The sequence below is a fragment of the Notechis scutatus genome, chromosome 1 (genome assembly GCF_049901735.1).
Source record: "Notechis scutatus isolate UNSWTSFEM ecotype Mainland chromosome 1, rNotScu1.2, whole genome shotgun sequence".
Taxonomy (NCBI): domain Eukaryota; kingdom Metazoa; phylum Chordata; class Lepidosauria; order Squamata; family Elapidae; genus Notechis; species Notechis scutatus.
This window is the reverse complement of record NC_142009.1, coordinates 9,948,742-9,964,493: the sequence shown is the minus strand read 5'-3', so window position 1 is coordinate 9,964,493 and position 15,752 is coordinate 9,948,742. Positions and strand designations below refer to the sequence as shown.

General features: G+C 42.5%; 1 protein-coding gene across 2 annotated transcripts in view; it reads right to left on the bottom strand.

Annotated features, from left to right (window-relative positions):
* Window positions 1-15,752, bottom strand: part of AATF (apoptosis antagonizing transcription factor) — a 109,431-nt gene that overhangs the window by 17,435 nt on the left and 76,244 nt on the right. The window contains exons 10-11 of one of the 2 annotated variants that reach the window (XM_026680472.2): window positions 10,059-10,139; window positions 8,390-8,461 (exon numbers count right to left, since the gene is read on the bottom strand). In XM_026680472.2, the coding sequence (XP_026536257.1) occupies window positions 8,390-8,461; window positions 10,059-10,139 (153 nt within the window). The remainder of the gene's footprint in view (window positions 1-8,389; window positions 8,462-10,058; window positions 10,140-15,752) is intronic. The other variant, XM_087956561.1, reaches the window with a different exon arrangement.

Genomic DNA, 15,752 nt, shown 5'->3' with positions numbered 1-15,752 from the left:
GGGCGAAGGCGCCTTTCCTTCCCCCCCTAACTTTGATCTCCCGCCTTTCGGCTTGGCTGGATGACCCTCGTGCTGGTCGATTCGGCTTGAAATCAGGGTGCTACGCAAGCCGTTTATTTCTTTAATTTGTATCTTGCCTTTATTATTATTATTATTATTATTTTTAAAAAAACTCAAGGCGGTGAACATATCAAGCACTTCTCTTTCCTCCTATTTTCCCCCCACGATGACAATCCCGTGAGGTAGGATGGACGGAGAGAAGAGTGGATGGCTTAAAGTAGGGGTGTCAAACTGGCAGCCCACAGGTGAGATGCCTCATGCGCGGGCCACGCCCACCTCAACTCCGCGAAGGAGGGAAAACGTCGCGAAACATCACATGACGGAGTTTGACACCTGTAAAGTCGCCGAGCTGTCATGAATGCCTAAGGCAGGTTAAGAACTCACAGTCGCCTGATGATTGGTCCAGAATCACCTCATCGTCTCCTGATTTCTAGCCTGGACTGATGACTCCCTTGGGATGCTTCCCCCCCAGTTATCTCCCCAGGTGTCACTCAGAAGAACATGAAGTTCCGGGCCCCTCTGGAGGGGAGTTGGTCAATGGCTCTGAGCGGCCGTCTGAGAGGGATGTGGCTGAAGCACAGCTGCAGCGAGACAGCCCAGAGGCTTCGGGTGGAGAAAGTACGTAGCTGCAAGTCAGTCAGTGATGATGAAGATGAACTGCCTGCTGCAGCTGATCCCAGAACAGGCTGGGCAGAGAAAAGGCAGGAACGGAGGAGGTCAGCCCAGTTACTCGCGAGGAGGCAGCCTCGCCCTTCTTGATGGGCTGCAGCAGAAGCTGGCTATTTAGCACAGCAGACAGATGGAGGCGATGCCGGGAACGACCTGTTCATTTCCGAGCTGTGTGATTTCTGATGGTTGTGATTCTTGCCTTGCTTCGGATTGATGCCGTGCCTTGGCTTGGCTCGTGCCTTGTGAAGTCTGGGCTTTTCTTGCCTTGTGAACCCTCTTATATTGTGGATTTAATTTTGCCTGGTGGGTTTATCTTGTTTGGGAAACTTTTCAGTGCCTTGTGGACTCCTTGGCCATTGTTCTGTGGACTAGCATTGGTCTGCTTGTGGCTGGACTTGTGGCACAGTTCTGGGGGTTTTGGTGAAGGGAGTTGCAGGGGGAATATTAATAAACCCACTAAACCCACTTAGGTATGTGTGTGTGTGTGAGCAGGACAGCATATCTGGTGCTTTAACCACTAGACTACGCTAATCTATATAGAATACAGAAATCAATCACCCCTGGCGAGGCATGCAGGAATCTGCCTTTGTCCTACACCAAACAAGGAACAGTGACTTGGAAATACAGCTAGTCCTCGACTTACAACAGTTCATTTAGTGACTGTTCGAAGTTAAAATGTGGAGAAAATGACTTATGACCGTTTTTCACACGTACAACTTTTTGAAGATCTCCACGATCAGGTGAGGATAATTCAGACGCTTGGCAAATATGACGGTTGCAGCGTGCCGGGGTCCTGCGATCCCCCTTTGTGACCTTCTGACAAGCAAACTCAATGGTGAAGCCAGACACACTTAACAACGGTGGCAAAAAAAGGTCGCAAAACGTGGCAAAACTGGTTTCAGGGATGTCTTGCTTAGCAACAGAAATTTTGAGCTCAATTGTGGTCGTAAGTCGAGGACTACCTGACTTCCCCTCTCCTTCCCTTTCCCCCACTTGCACTGAAATTTGGATAGATTAATCGGTGCAAAGAAATGGCCGTGTCTAAAGAGATGCAGAGGGGGTGGGATTGGGGGGGGGGGGGGGGAGAAGAGAAGCACCTTCTTTGTGTACTTTAATATCTCCTGTGTCCGGGATGAATTCTCCTTTTCACAGCTTGATTGTTTTGTTAACAGATTCCAGGCAAGGGATGACAAATTGTCTCACTGGGAAAAGATGACAAATCACGTCGGCCGTTCGTAAAACAGGTTAGCTTTTTTATTTATTTTATTCTTATTAATTTTTTTCGTGCCTTTAAAGGATAGAAATCGCAGTAATGAAAAAGGGGTTTGGCAAATGTATGGCTGGATTACCAAAGGGGAGAGGGGGGAGAGAGAGGGAGAATGAGAGAAGAAGAATAAAAAGAGAAAGCGAGAAAAAGAGAAAGAGGGAGAGAGAAGAATAAAAAGAGAAATAGAGAGAGAAAAAGAGAGAAAGAGGGAGAGGGGTAGAGAGAAGAATAAAAAGAGAGAGAGGGAGAGGGAGAGACAGGTAGAAAATGAGAGAGAAGAGAGAAGAGAAATAGAGAGAAGAGGGAGGGAAAGAGAAAATAAAGAGAAAAAGAGAGAATAAGAGAAACAGAGAGAGAGAGAAAAAGGGAGGGGGAGAGGGAGAGAGAAGAAAAAAGAGAAATAGAGGGAGAGAGAAAAGAGAAATATATATATAGAGAAAAGAGAAATAGAGAGAAGAGGGAGAGAGAGAAAATAAAAAGAGAAAAAGAAAGAATAAAAAGAGAAAAAGAGGGAGTGGGAGAGAGAAAGAGGGAGAGGGAGAAGTAATAAAAAGAGAAGGAAAGAGAGAGAGAGGAAGAGACAGGGAAAAAATGAGAGAGAGAGAGAGAAGAGAAATAGAGAGAAGAGGGAGAGGGAGAAAATAAAATGAGAAAAAGAAAGAATAAAAAGAGAGAAAGAGGGAGAAGAAGTAATAAAAAAGGAGGAAAGAGAGAGAGGGAGAGAGAGGGAGGGAGAGAGAGAGAGAGAAAGAAGCCAACAACTTCACAAATAATTAAATAAGCAAATTCACTGCCTTCTTTATTAGGTTGGGTGAGTTTACTCTGTCAGGAACAGGAGTGGAAGGGGAAGAAACTTGTTCTCAGCATCAGGGAAAGATGATGGCAGAAGGTAAAAGCAGAAAAAAAACACCCTTTGTAGTGATGGTCTTTTCTTGGGAATTGCAAAATTTCTACGCCCAAAATACAGGTAGTCCTTGACTTACAACCACAATCGAGCCCCAAATTTCTGTTGCTAACCGAAGCATTTGTTAAATGAGTTTTGCCCCCTTTTACGACCTTTCTTGCCACGGTTGTTAAGTGAATCACTGCAGTTGTTCAGCTGGTAATACAGATGTGAAGTGAATACGGCTTCCCCATTGACTTTACCTGTCAGAAGGTCACAAAAGGGGATCACGTGACCCCAGGACACTGCAGCCGTCATAAATATGAGTCTGCTGCCAAGCATATGAATTTTGATCACATGACACAGTCATGGATGCTGCAAAATGGTCATAAGTGTGAAAAATGATCGTGTCACTTTTTTCAGTGCTGTTGTAACTTTGAACGGTCACAAAATGAACTCTTGACAGTTGAGGACTACTGTAATTTCAAAGCCAAATTCCCCCACAGATCCAATAATTGTGTGTTTCCAGAAGCCGAATCCCAAAAGATGCAAGTTAAAAGACTATAAAGTAGAACGGAATGGAGTGGAGTGGAATAGAATAAAATAATGGAAGTAGAATAGAATAGGAATGAGAATAGAATAGAATAGAATAGAATAGAATAGAATAATGGAATGAGAATAGAATAGAATAGAATAGAATAGAATAGAATAGAATAGAATAGAATAGAATAGAATAGAGTAGAGTAGAATAATGGAATGAGAATAGAATGGAATGAGAATAGAATGGAATGAGAATAGAATAGAATAGAATAGAATAGAATAGAATAGAATAGAATAATGGAATGAGAATAGAATAGAACAAAGGAATGAGTAGAATAGAATAATGGAATAAGAATAGAATAGAATAGAATAGAATAGAATAGAATAGAATAGAATAGAATAGAATAATGGAATGAGAACAGAATAGAATAGAATAATGGAATGAGAATAGAATAGAATAGAATAGAATAGAATAGAATGGAATGAGAATAGAATAGAATAATGGAATGAGAATAGAATAGAATAATGGAATGAGAATAGAATAGAATAATGGAATGAGAATAGAATAGAATAGAATAGAATAGAATAGAATAGAATAGAATAGAATAGAATAATGGAATGAGAATAGAATAGAATAGAATAAAATAATGGAATGAGAATAGAATAGAATAGAATAGAATAGAATAGAATAGAATAGATGGAATGGGACAGGACTGAACAGAATATATGGAATGGGAATAGGAATAGGGATGGGATGTGATAGGATAGAATAGAATAACAACTTTATTATCACTTTGACTGTACACTAATCAGCATACATTAAAATGAAATTTTGTTGTATATAGCTCTCAAAGGGTGACCTCCTCCAATATATACATAAACATGACAAACTAAATAAATAAATAAATAAATACAAAATTATGTATATACCCACATATATTATATGACACAGAGAAACCACACAGTCTAGTTCGGATTTCTCTGACCCAGTCCCTTTTTATGCCATGGAAATATATTGAGGCATTAAGGCAAGGATCTTCAAACTTGGCAAGGATTTCACCTCCCAGAATTCCTGAGCTAACATGACTGGAGGAGGAATTCTGGGAGTTGAAGCCCACAAATCTTCAAGCTGTCAAGTTTGAAGACTCCCGCATTAAGGCTTTGATTCAGTGTATAGGTTCCTGACTTTTACAGAAGGGGTATCCAAGCTTGGCAACTTTTAAGGCTTGTGGACTTCGATTCACAGCGGGGGAATTCTGGGAGTTGAAGTCCACAAGCCTTAAAGCTGTCAAGCTTGGATATCCCTGGCTGTACAGTAAAAGGGCCGGAAAGGAAAACTGGAGAATCACCCACTCTAAGAACAAGATCATCTCAATTGGCAGAATCATGCTCCCCTCAGTGGATGGTGCAGCTAAAACCTTTCAGGCTCTCCTGCCAAGGATTCTGCCCTTGCGTCCTTTCCTCTCTATCTCTGCCCTTCAGGATACGCCCAGGATCCCAACCTTAAATGGCAAAGCAAAATTGGGAGCACGGAAGAGTCATTCCAGTTGGCATGATGGATAAGCGTTGAGGATTCAGACACATCCCTCTGAGCCTCCTGCATCTCACCTAGCAAATCTGAGGCTCGATCCAGAACTGCCTTCTGCCCAGCCATGATTTAAAACAAGGGTCCCCAAACTTGGCCACTTTAAGGCTTGTGGACTTCAACTCCCAGAATTCCCGAGCTAACATGGCTGGAGGAGGAATTCTGGGAGTTGAAGTCCACAAGCCTTAAAGTTGCCAAGTTTGGGGACCCCTGCTTTAAACCATAACTCCAATGGCAGGCAGCAGCCACACAATGCATTATTTCGGATTAACCTTTATTAGTAACCGGAGTTGGAGGATTGCTGGAAAAATTGGAATTGTAAACTCTTTGGGAAATGCAGTTTCTAATCATTTCTTCCAGGAAATCTCAGCAAAATCAGAAGTCCCTGCCAAGGGAAACACTGGCAAGGCTTCATTACATCACCAGGAGAAGGTGTGTGTGGTTGAAGCACTTGCAGCCAATTAAGTGTTGCAGGACATATTTTATCAGAGGAACTTTCCCCCTTTAGCTGCTCCTTCTCTCCAGCTCTCTTTCTTGGAGGACTGAGTGGTTAAAGAGGGCTACTGACTTGATAAGTTCTTGGAATCAGTTCTTGTGTACACCGAGATTAACTGTACAATCCAGTTTGCTGAGGCTAAATTTTTTATTTACTGATTTACGATTTCTATGCCAACCGTCTCATGTAGAGGCAACCATTTATTTGTATCCTGTCTTTTAACAATAATTTTTAAATATTTTTAAAAATAATTCAAAGCGGTAAAATATCCTTCCTCCCTTCCTTTTCTCCAGGAGAGAGAGAGAGAAAGAAAGAGGGAGGGAGGGAGGGAGAGAGAGAGAAGGGGGGAAGAGTGTAACTGGCCCCTAAAATCTATCCACCTTGCAGGCATATAACTCTAATTTTAGCCATGTTTGGGATTTTATAAACTCGCTAACCCCTTTAACCTAATTCAGGAAAATGTGTTGTGGGGGTGAGGACATTTGTGAAGATGGACCCCTTTCAAAATATCACTTTAGCCACCATATGGAACTCCAAGGAATTCCCAATGCCTCCCATTCTGCAATTATAATGACTTAGATTCTATATAATGCTCAATAGTGTTTGTTAACCCGAGCAACTTTTAAGAGGTGTGGACTTTCGGAATACCCCAGCCAGAATGCGTTAACAAGGATGGACTTCAACTCCCAGAATTCAGCATGGCTGAGGAATTCTGGGAAATGAAATGCACCCATCTTAAAGTGGCCTGGGTTGAGAAACAGCGTTCTAGAGTGCTTTTTACTATTCCTATGGTTCTCTACCTCAAAGACGCCCTTAAGGAATAAAGGTTTGGCTTTGTGGTCTTTCCCCAAACAACAGTCTAATTTATATCATGGCTTAGATGGTTCATTAACCCCATACAGGTTTTTTGTTTTTTTTTGGCTTCCCCATGTTTTATTCTCTGGGGACAATTTCTGGTTTAAAATCTGGGCAAGGGAGAACCATTCATGAGTAACTGTTTTCCAACAAAGGGCTCTGGTCCCAGATGGATAGCTCCTACCTCTGAAGATTATCTGGTTTTTCCTTCTTTAGTTGGAATTCAGTGTTGTCAGCCATCTCCGTACAATTAATTTATTTTATAGGCAGTAAGCACAACCCTGTTTTTTCTGACTTTTCACAATCTAAACATGCAGCGCTCCCCACTGCACGAGACTTTATTTGTTTTGGGGTGAAGCCTCGAAACTAACAGAGCAAAAGGCTGAGCGCATGATCACACCACTGTGAAATGTGTATTTGCATTTTCAATCTAGTAATTCACACTTGCAAACAATGAAATTACCTTCCACTGCCGCCAAAGAAAGCAGTGTTATTATTATTACTGTTCCCTCCTTCATGCATATATGAGCTTTGCATTACAACACACACACACACACACACACGTACGCAAACACAGGGGAATGGGAAGGTATAAACTGGAATTTTAAATTGGACAGTTGTCTTCACATACATTGTAGGCATCAACAGCACTGACTATACGTCTCACAACTGTATCATGAAGCAGAAATCATTGCATGTTTAGCAACCAGCATTATTTAGCATCGCTGATTTTTATTTTTCATTTAAAATCTCCCAGCGAGAAGCTGTGTTAGTCTGCTGAAAAAGCAAAAGCCATATTCAAATGACATCTGAGTCATTATTATGAGTGGCTGAAAACAGTGGTTTGTTTCAAACACCATTAAACAAAGTTTCTTGGGTTGGCTAAAACAAGGAACTGTAGTTAATGGAAGACTTCATGATACTTGATTATGTGATAGTTCACCAAAGAATTAAAGAGAGAAAGAGAGAGAGGAGAGAGACAGAGGGGGCAGAGAGAGAAAGAGAGAAAAGGGAGAGAGAAGAGAGAGAGACAGAGGGGGGAAAGAGAAAAGAGAGAGAGAAAATAGAGAGAGAGAGAGAGAGAGAGAGAGGGAGAGAGAGAGAAGGCAGAGAGAGAAAGAGAGAGAGAGAGACAGAAAGGAGAGGGACACAGAAAGAGAGAGACATAGAGGGAGGGGGGGGAAGAGGGAGAGGAGAGAGACAGAGAGAAAAAGAGAAAAGAGAGAGAGAAAAGAGAGAGAGAAGAGAGAGAGAGCACTCTTAAGCCAAGAAATTATTGTCTGATCTTTCGCAAAGTGTCTTATGGCACCTTACAACCTAATAAATTCACCATGCCATAAGCTTTCACGGACTAGAATCCATTTTATGCCTTTGATTAAACGGACTAAGCCCACAAGAGTCGCATATGTTTATCTTGAACTTGCAACAATATCCTGTCAAAGAAAAAGAAAAAAAAGACCTCCCCCCCCCCCAAATAATCTAATTCCAGAGGGATCACCACAGGTAACATCTGTTCCAGCGAAAGAAAGGAAGGAAAAATTCGGTGGCAACTTTAAAACGGAAACAATTGGGGGGGGGGCGTGCGTTTTGCGGGCCCGCGCTTACATCCTTGTAAATCTCTTCTTTTAAGATGTCACAAAAGGCGTTGCAACACTGCAATTCTCTGTCTCTCCCCCCCCCCACCCCCGGCTGGAGGGGGGAAAAAAGAAAAGGAAATTAAAAGCACGCAGGCAGCGCACAAACTCAGCTCTCCCTGAAGCACTGAAGCGGCAAATATCAAGGGCACAGGCTGGGCTGAACTGTGGAAAAACGCCGTGTGCAATTTGGCGGGGGTGGGTGGGTGGGGGGGTTGGTGGTTTGCAGGGAGTGTGAGAAGCGTTCACAGCTGGCTCAGCCTGCAGAGAAAGGGGCGGCCTGGCCTGTGACAAATGGCTGGCTGATACAAAAGAACCTGAGACGGTGACAGGCTGAAGAACAGGTCAATATCAAGCTGTCACAAAGCCCTTCCAGAAGCGTAATTAACTGCTTACTAACCTGGCATCATCATTCATTGTGCAGTGGTCAATGGGCGCCATGAAGCTCACCAGCTTGCTGTGGACATGATACCTGGAAGGCCGGGGGGGAGGGAGGAGGGGAGGAAAGGTAAAGAGAAGGCATTAAGCATAGAAGGCTTTTCCGATAGGAAAGCTTTACCCGTCCCAGGAAAGGGGGCTTTAAGAGAGGGGCTTGGTGGAAGAGAATGTGTTTGCAGCTCTGAGTTGAACTGTGGGGGTCCTGGGTGCTTTCTGAACGTGGCTGTTTTCTTGCAGAGGTTTCATGACCTAGTTTGGTCATCAGGGCTAGAAGGGAGTGGGGTTTGTGGAAAGGAGGAGGAAGAGGAGGAGGAGGAGGAGGAGGAGGAGGAGGAGGAGGAGGAGGAGGAGGAGGAGGAGGAGGAGGAGGAGGAGGAGGACAGAAGGAGAAAGAAAAGGAGAAGGAAGGAGGAGAAAAGAGAAGAAAAGAGGAGAAAGAGAAAGAGAAGAAGAGAGAAAGGAGGAGAAGAAGGAGAAGGATAAGAAGACAGAAGGAGAAGAAGACAGGAGGAGAAAGAAAAGAAGGGAGGAGGAGAAAGAGAAGAAAAGAGTAGAAAGAGAAAGAGAAGAAGAGAGAAAGGAGAAGGAGAAGGAGAAGGAGAAGGAGAAGGAGAAGGAGAAGGAGAAGGAGAAGAAGAAGAAGAAGAAGAAGAAGAAGAAGAAGAAGAAGAAGAAGAAGAAGAAGAAGAAGAAGAAGAAGAAGAAGAAGAAGAAGAAGAAAACTCTGTGATCCTTGGTCCTCTCTCAGCTTGGTTGTTTTTTTTGCAGACATTTCATGACCCAACTAGGTAACATCATCAAGTCTACAAGGGAGTGGGATTCATGGAAAGGAGGTGGTGGAGAAGGTGGTGATGGAGGTGGAGGAGGAGGAGGAGGAGGACTCTGGGATCCTTGATACTCTCTCAGCTTGGTTGTTTTCTTTCAGACGTTCCATTACCCAACTAGGTAACATCTACCTACTTACCTACAACAACTTCAATTTGCAAACCCGAATCCCTTTTCACACTGGTGGTGCTACCTAGTTGGGTGATGAAAACTTTGTTGTCCATATTATTCTGGTTCTCTGGGCTCATTCAGATCAGCACCCAAACAATAGTTCAGAAATGGAGGCTGCCTTGTGGCAGTTGAATTCTGCGAAGTTGTTTGGGGGGGGGACTGGAAGTTTTTTTGGAAAAAATTTGATTGGTGGTTTGGAATGATGCCTCCCACAAAGATGAATGATATGGATGGTTGTACTGAGGTCGACTTGCTGAAATATGAGGTAAAATGTCTATAGAAAACCTGAGCTTGGTATTAATCTGCAAGAATGAGGGACCCCAACAAAAACAATGCAGTTTGAAATATTTCATCCTTTATTTCAGAGGCCTCCAAATTTGGCAACTTGTGGACTGCAACTCCCAGAACCCCCCAGTCAGCATGGCTGGCTGAAGAATTCTGGGAGCTGAAGTCCACAAGTCTTAAAGTTGTCAACTTTGGAGACCCCTGGTCTATTTTAATACCCGCAGAAAACCAATTATTAAAGAGCTAAACAGAATTGTTTGTAACATCACTATTTTTAGCTTTTTCATAAAAGGGGATGACAGAATGCAGAAGTTAAGAGAGCAGAAAACGCTGTGCCTCTTTCTACTCACCGGATTTTCCTTCCTTTACTGGCCTTGGTGTCCACTTTCTTCCGAATTTTACTCCTCAACTTCTGGATAGCCAACCATTGTCTGTGGGAACAGAATGATTCTTAATGAATGTATCTTTTCTTTTATGCGTACTGAGAGTATTTACACCAAGACAAATCCCTTGTGTGTCCAACCACACTTGGCCAATAAAGAATTCTATGATAGGGTGGCGTTTGGGCTGCAAAGTATAGAAAGGTGTTCTATCTCCTTCTCAAAAGTGATGGAATCAACAACTGCAATCCAAAAAACCAACCAACCAACCCATCAGCTGCTGCCTCCATCTTCTGAGACGCCTTCATGGTACAGATAGTCTTTGACTTATGACCGGTTCAAAGTTATGACGGGATCTCCCTTGGGGATACTTACAATCCAGTTCCTAAGTTCTGACAGTCACTTTTCCCCGCCCCCATGGTCATGTGACTGCATGTGGGTTGCTCGGCAACGGGCTTGCGTTTACGGCCATTTTCAGCGGCCCAAGGTCACATGACTATATTTTATGATGGCTTTGTTAAAAACTGCCACTCATTTCTGGTTTTCGATGAAACGGCTGACAGCGAACAATGGGTTTCTCTTTAGGACAGCGGCATTCGTTCTACACATCGCAAAAAAGATGGTAAAAGTGGGTCAGATACATGGGTGACTCGCTTTGCAACCGTCGTGACTTACGATCCTAATGGGCAGGCTCCATTATGTTCGCAAGTAGAGGCCTATCTGCGTTCCCTTCTCGGGATTGTGACATTGTGGGTTCAAGATCAGGCCTGCTGGAACTCAGCAACAGCCTCAGGTGGCTTGCTCTTATGCCCACGATTCCAGATAGTCCTCAACTTACAACCACAATTGAGCCCGAGTTGTCTGCTGCTTACGTTGAGACCATTGTTAAGCGAGTTTTACAACCTTTCTTGCCACAGTTGTTAAATGAATCACGGCGGTTAAGATAAGAACACAGTCGTTAAATGAATCTGGCTTCCCCACTGACTTTGTCAGAAGGTTGCAAAAAGGGGATCACATCACCTGGAAGACTGGAACCATCATAAATATGAATCAGCTGGCTGGACATGTGATAAAGCAAAGAAATATTGGACTAGGATTCATCTACGTATATAAAATATCACTCACGCATCATCACAAAATCTCTAGAACCGTAAAGCGCAGCACCAAGCAGCTTTAGTACAGAACAGTTGAACTAAGCCACGCCCAGGCTCCTTCCTGTCTCCTTCTTACTCACACAGCAAATACAGTTTCAGTTTCCAAACAGCCCTCAACTTTCCCACACACTGACAGGATGCTAGTCAGATGAATACCGATGGATGCTGGTAGGCTGAATTCCCCCCCGCCCATTTTCCTCCCCAAAAACTAAGCCCGATTACATAGTTTCATAGCAAAGCAGGATATCGAGCTAGTATTCTAATACAGAAGAGTCTTAAAGTGAATATTAAGACCAGAAACTTTAGTTTTGGGTTTAATGGAAAAAGACTTGGGGGGAAAAATTGGGAGCTTTAATGTTATAGATGTTTACGCACAAAAAATGGAAGGACACTTCGATTCCCACAATGGATAAATGTTTGCAAAAGTGCAGAGTTAGCAGAAGTGGCTAAGTTGACTGTTTTGATAAAAGAAAAAAAATATATAAATACTTTTGTTTCTACTTGGAAACTGCTTCTGGACTTTGTGCTTGAGGCAGAAAAAAACTGAAACTGTGATTTGGGGTTTTACCGATTAGATAGATTTGTTGATATAGAAATGGTTAGTTTATTATACCAGGGGTCTCCAACCTTGGCAACTTGAAGACTTGTGGACTTCAACTCCCAGAATTCCTCAGCCAAAGCAGAGAAATTCTGGGAGTTGAAGTCCACAAGTCTTCAAGTTCCCAAGGTTGGAGACCCCTGATTTATACTACTATGTAAAAGTAAAAAGTTGAGGTTTGATGTTACTATCTTATTTTACTGCACCAAAGGGAGTCGGAAGTCGACTCCTTTTCTTTCTTTTTCCCTTCTTTTCTGCGCTTTTCCCTTCTCTTTTCCCTCACCTATTTTTCCTACTATATTTGTTTTTGTATTTTATCCTGTAAAGTAATAAAAAATAAATATTAAAAAATAACAAATGTTGGCAACCATCTGAATTTTGATCACATGACCACAGGGAAACTGTAATGGTTGTTAGTGTGAAAAATGGCCATAAGTCTTTTTTTTTTCCACTGCCGTTGTAACTTCTGTCACTGAACAAACTGTTGTTAAGTTGAGGACTAAAGTTCTTTTAAAAATTAGAAATTAAAAAAACCCAAATAAATGCAGTGCTATGGGGCAAATTCTCTATATTCCCAATTCTAAGAGGAAGAGGGGAATAAACCCCACATATACATGCAACTTTTTTTTAAAAAAAAAACCTTATTTAATTAACCGCTGGCTAAGGCATAGACGTATTCAAGGAAACCCAAAATGAATTTTTTTTAAAAAAACACCATAGATTCAAAAGGCTGAAACAGCAACTCACTGCTGGGAAAAAAAAAAAACTACTACTGGATGCATTAGAAAAAGCCCAGGTGCTCTGGCAAAATGGTTTCACTCTTTCTTAAAATATTGCCTGAGCTTCGGGTGCTGGGTGTCAAATATATTTGGTGGTTTGGCTGGAATAGCTTGGGTAGCTATAATTTAATGGGACGGAGACCAAAACACCCCCCTGCACTTAGGCAGTTATTACACCGCACATTTATCTGACTTTACAATAAAATAGATTACAGCAATTAAGATTATATTAAGATTGCGGTAATTGGATTTTGAGATTTGCCTCCCTGATCCAGGGCTCCCCAACAAGTAAATCAGATGAAAGCGGTGCCATTTGGGGGTCTTAAAATAAAAATGTTTGTAATTACAATTCCACTTTCTTCGCAGTTTTACTCTTTGGCGCAAAACTGAAGGTAAAAAAAGAAACTTTTTAAAAACATCTGTCCTATTTTTCTCCTTGACCCAAACGTCAAAGTGACATACCAGAATCAAAAAAAAAAAAAAAAAAGAAAGAAAGAAAGAAAGAAAAGGAAAGGAAAAAAAAGAGAGAGAGAGAGATTTGCAGGATGGCCAAAAAACTGAGTTCTGAACAAATTATAAATACCATGTTCAAAATGTTGCTTTATCACTGAGCTGCAGGACCCTCAGCTCCAGAAATACTCACAAACAGCACTAGCACTTAGACTTATATACCACTTTACAGTACTTTTCAGGCCTGTCTAAGCTGTTTCTACAAAATCCACCTACTGCCCCCAAGAGTCTGGCTCCTCATTTTACCCACCTTGGAAGGACAGAAGGCTAAGTCAACCTTGAGCCTGGTGAGATTTGAACTGCCAAATCGCAGACAACCTGCAGTCAGCAGAAGTAGCCTGCAGTACTACACTCTAACCACTGCGCCACCAAGGCTCATGGTTCTCCTCCATGGGCTGGCTCAGGGGATGGGGGGGAGCGGAGAGTGGGAGACAGGACGAACACCCCCTGCAGCACCCTGCTGGCCAAAATGGGGGACAGGGGGGGCCTCATACAGCCACCCTGTGCCCCGTTTTCGGCCTGGACGGCCTCCTGAAGCACTTTGCTGGCCAAAGTGGGGGAGGGTGGGTGGGGGCTCATATGTCCTCCTGTGGCCCAATTTTGGCTTGGGAGGCCTCTGCAGCACTCTGCCGGCCGAAAACAGGCTATACGGGGGTGAGATTTGGCCGGCACAGGTACCATGGGCCGGTCCTTTGATATTTCCAGGCCGGTCCCATGGGCTAGATCTGAGCACCCCGCGGGCTGGATCTGGTCCGTGGGCCTTGAGTTTGACACCCCTGCTCTAAGAAATTTGAACCTGCCCTAGTTTAAGAAAAAAAATTATGCCAGCCATAACATTTTACCCTCAGTCGGCAAACATAATACAGGTAGTCTTCCGTTTACAACCATTCATTCGGTGACTAAAGTTACAACGGCAATGAAAAAAAGTGCCTTAGGATTGTTTTTCACGCTTACAACCATTGTAACATCCCCATGGTCACATGATCAAAATTCAGACACTTGGCAACTGGCATGCACTTAAACAGTTGCAATGTCCCAGGATCATGTGATCATGATTTGTAACCTTCCCAGCCAGCTTCTGACCAACGAAATGAATGGGGAAACCAGGTCTGCTTAATGACATGATTCACTTAACAGCTGCAGTGATTTGCTTGACAACTGGGACAAAAAATGGTGAAATGGGGGGAAAAACTCACTTATCAATTCACTTTGCTTAGCGATGGAAATTTTGGGCTCATTTGTGGTTGGAAGAGTGTAAAACTGCATTTTAAGCATATACGCCCATGTGATTCTGCAAAGATTATAACTTTTTGTTTGTGCTTGTGTTTTTCATTGCAATTTTCACAGAGATGCTCATAAGACACAAGAAATATAGTAAAACACTTGCCTCATTGCAATGTAAATGCAGGAGGTATTGACTTCATCAAACCAATATGGTCCTTACTTCCCAATTTACATTTTGTGATTATGCATTTAACTAACTGGATTATGACATATACCGGTAGTCCTCGCTTAACAAATACTTACTTGGGGATCATTTTAACTTACAAACGATGAACGAGTGGTTTTTAGGACCAATCTTTGGAATTCTGGTTGTTGCAGATTTCCTGTGGTCATATAATTGCAATTGGCAATTTGGTGCCCAGTTCACAATCATAATGTTGCAGTGCCCTCATGGACATGGGGAAGCCTCATGGACTTCCCTGCCAGCTTTTGACAAGCAGACAGTGGGGAAGCCCGCAGGTCACAAACAATGATCACGTGATATTGCACTTAAATCACATCCTGGGATTCATTTAAGGACCGCAACTGGAAGTGCTGTTGCTAAACTGTGCAGTCAACGTAACATTGTGCTTTCAACCGTGTCACTTAACAGAAATTTCGGTCCTGGTTGCTATCGTTAATCGAGGACTATGTATATTTATATCTTTTCCTTATTTTTTGTGGTTTCTAATTGCCTGTCCGATCCTTGCGTGTAAATGATTAAATATGTACATTCAAAATGTGAAACTCTTCTCCTGGCTCTCACAACTCAAGAGGTTCAATGTGTTGGCAGGATACCCGGCTGAATATAAAGGTCTTTTTCAATCTAAGTGCAATTTCCCTGATTTAAGTAGGAATAGATCCACTTTATGAATCAATCCGTGTAGACCTACTATGTCTGTTTTTTTTTTTAAAGGATATAAACACCCTGCCTTAAGCTGAAAGATGGACTCTTGACTTGTATTCTTTGTTCTCTATAAACTGCAGGGTCTGTTTAGAAGTGATAGGGCCCTGAGCCGACATCATTTGTGCTATGGATGACCAACGATCTGAATCAGCCCTATCGAACTTCTTTGGCCCCAGTTAAATACCGTCACGAATTCTGCACCCTTTTACTTGCATCCAAAAGAGGAAAAGTTTTGTCTTCCCCATTGTAAGTTCTAGCCTACCCTCTGCTGCCACCCATTTATAAAAAAGGCTGCCTGGTCCTGGATTTGTTTATCTTCTCTTCATTCATCTCTGCCTCCTTCCCACATTGGCTCTGACGGGGACTCATAATTAATATCGAAGGCAAGTTAGTATAATAAACAGCAATAACATAAAATAGACAGACAAGCAAATTACCAAGAACAAAGTACAT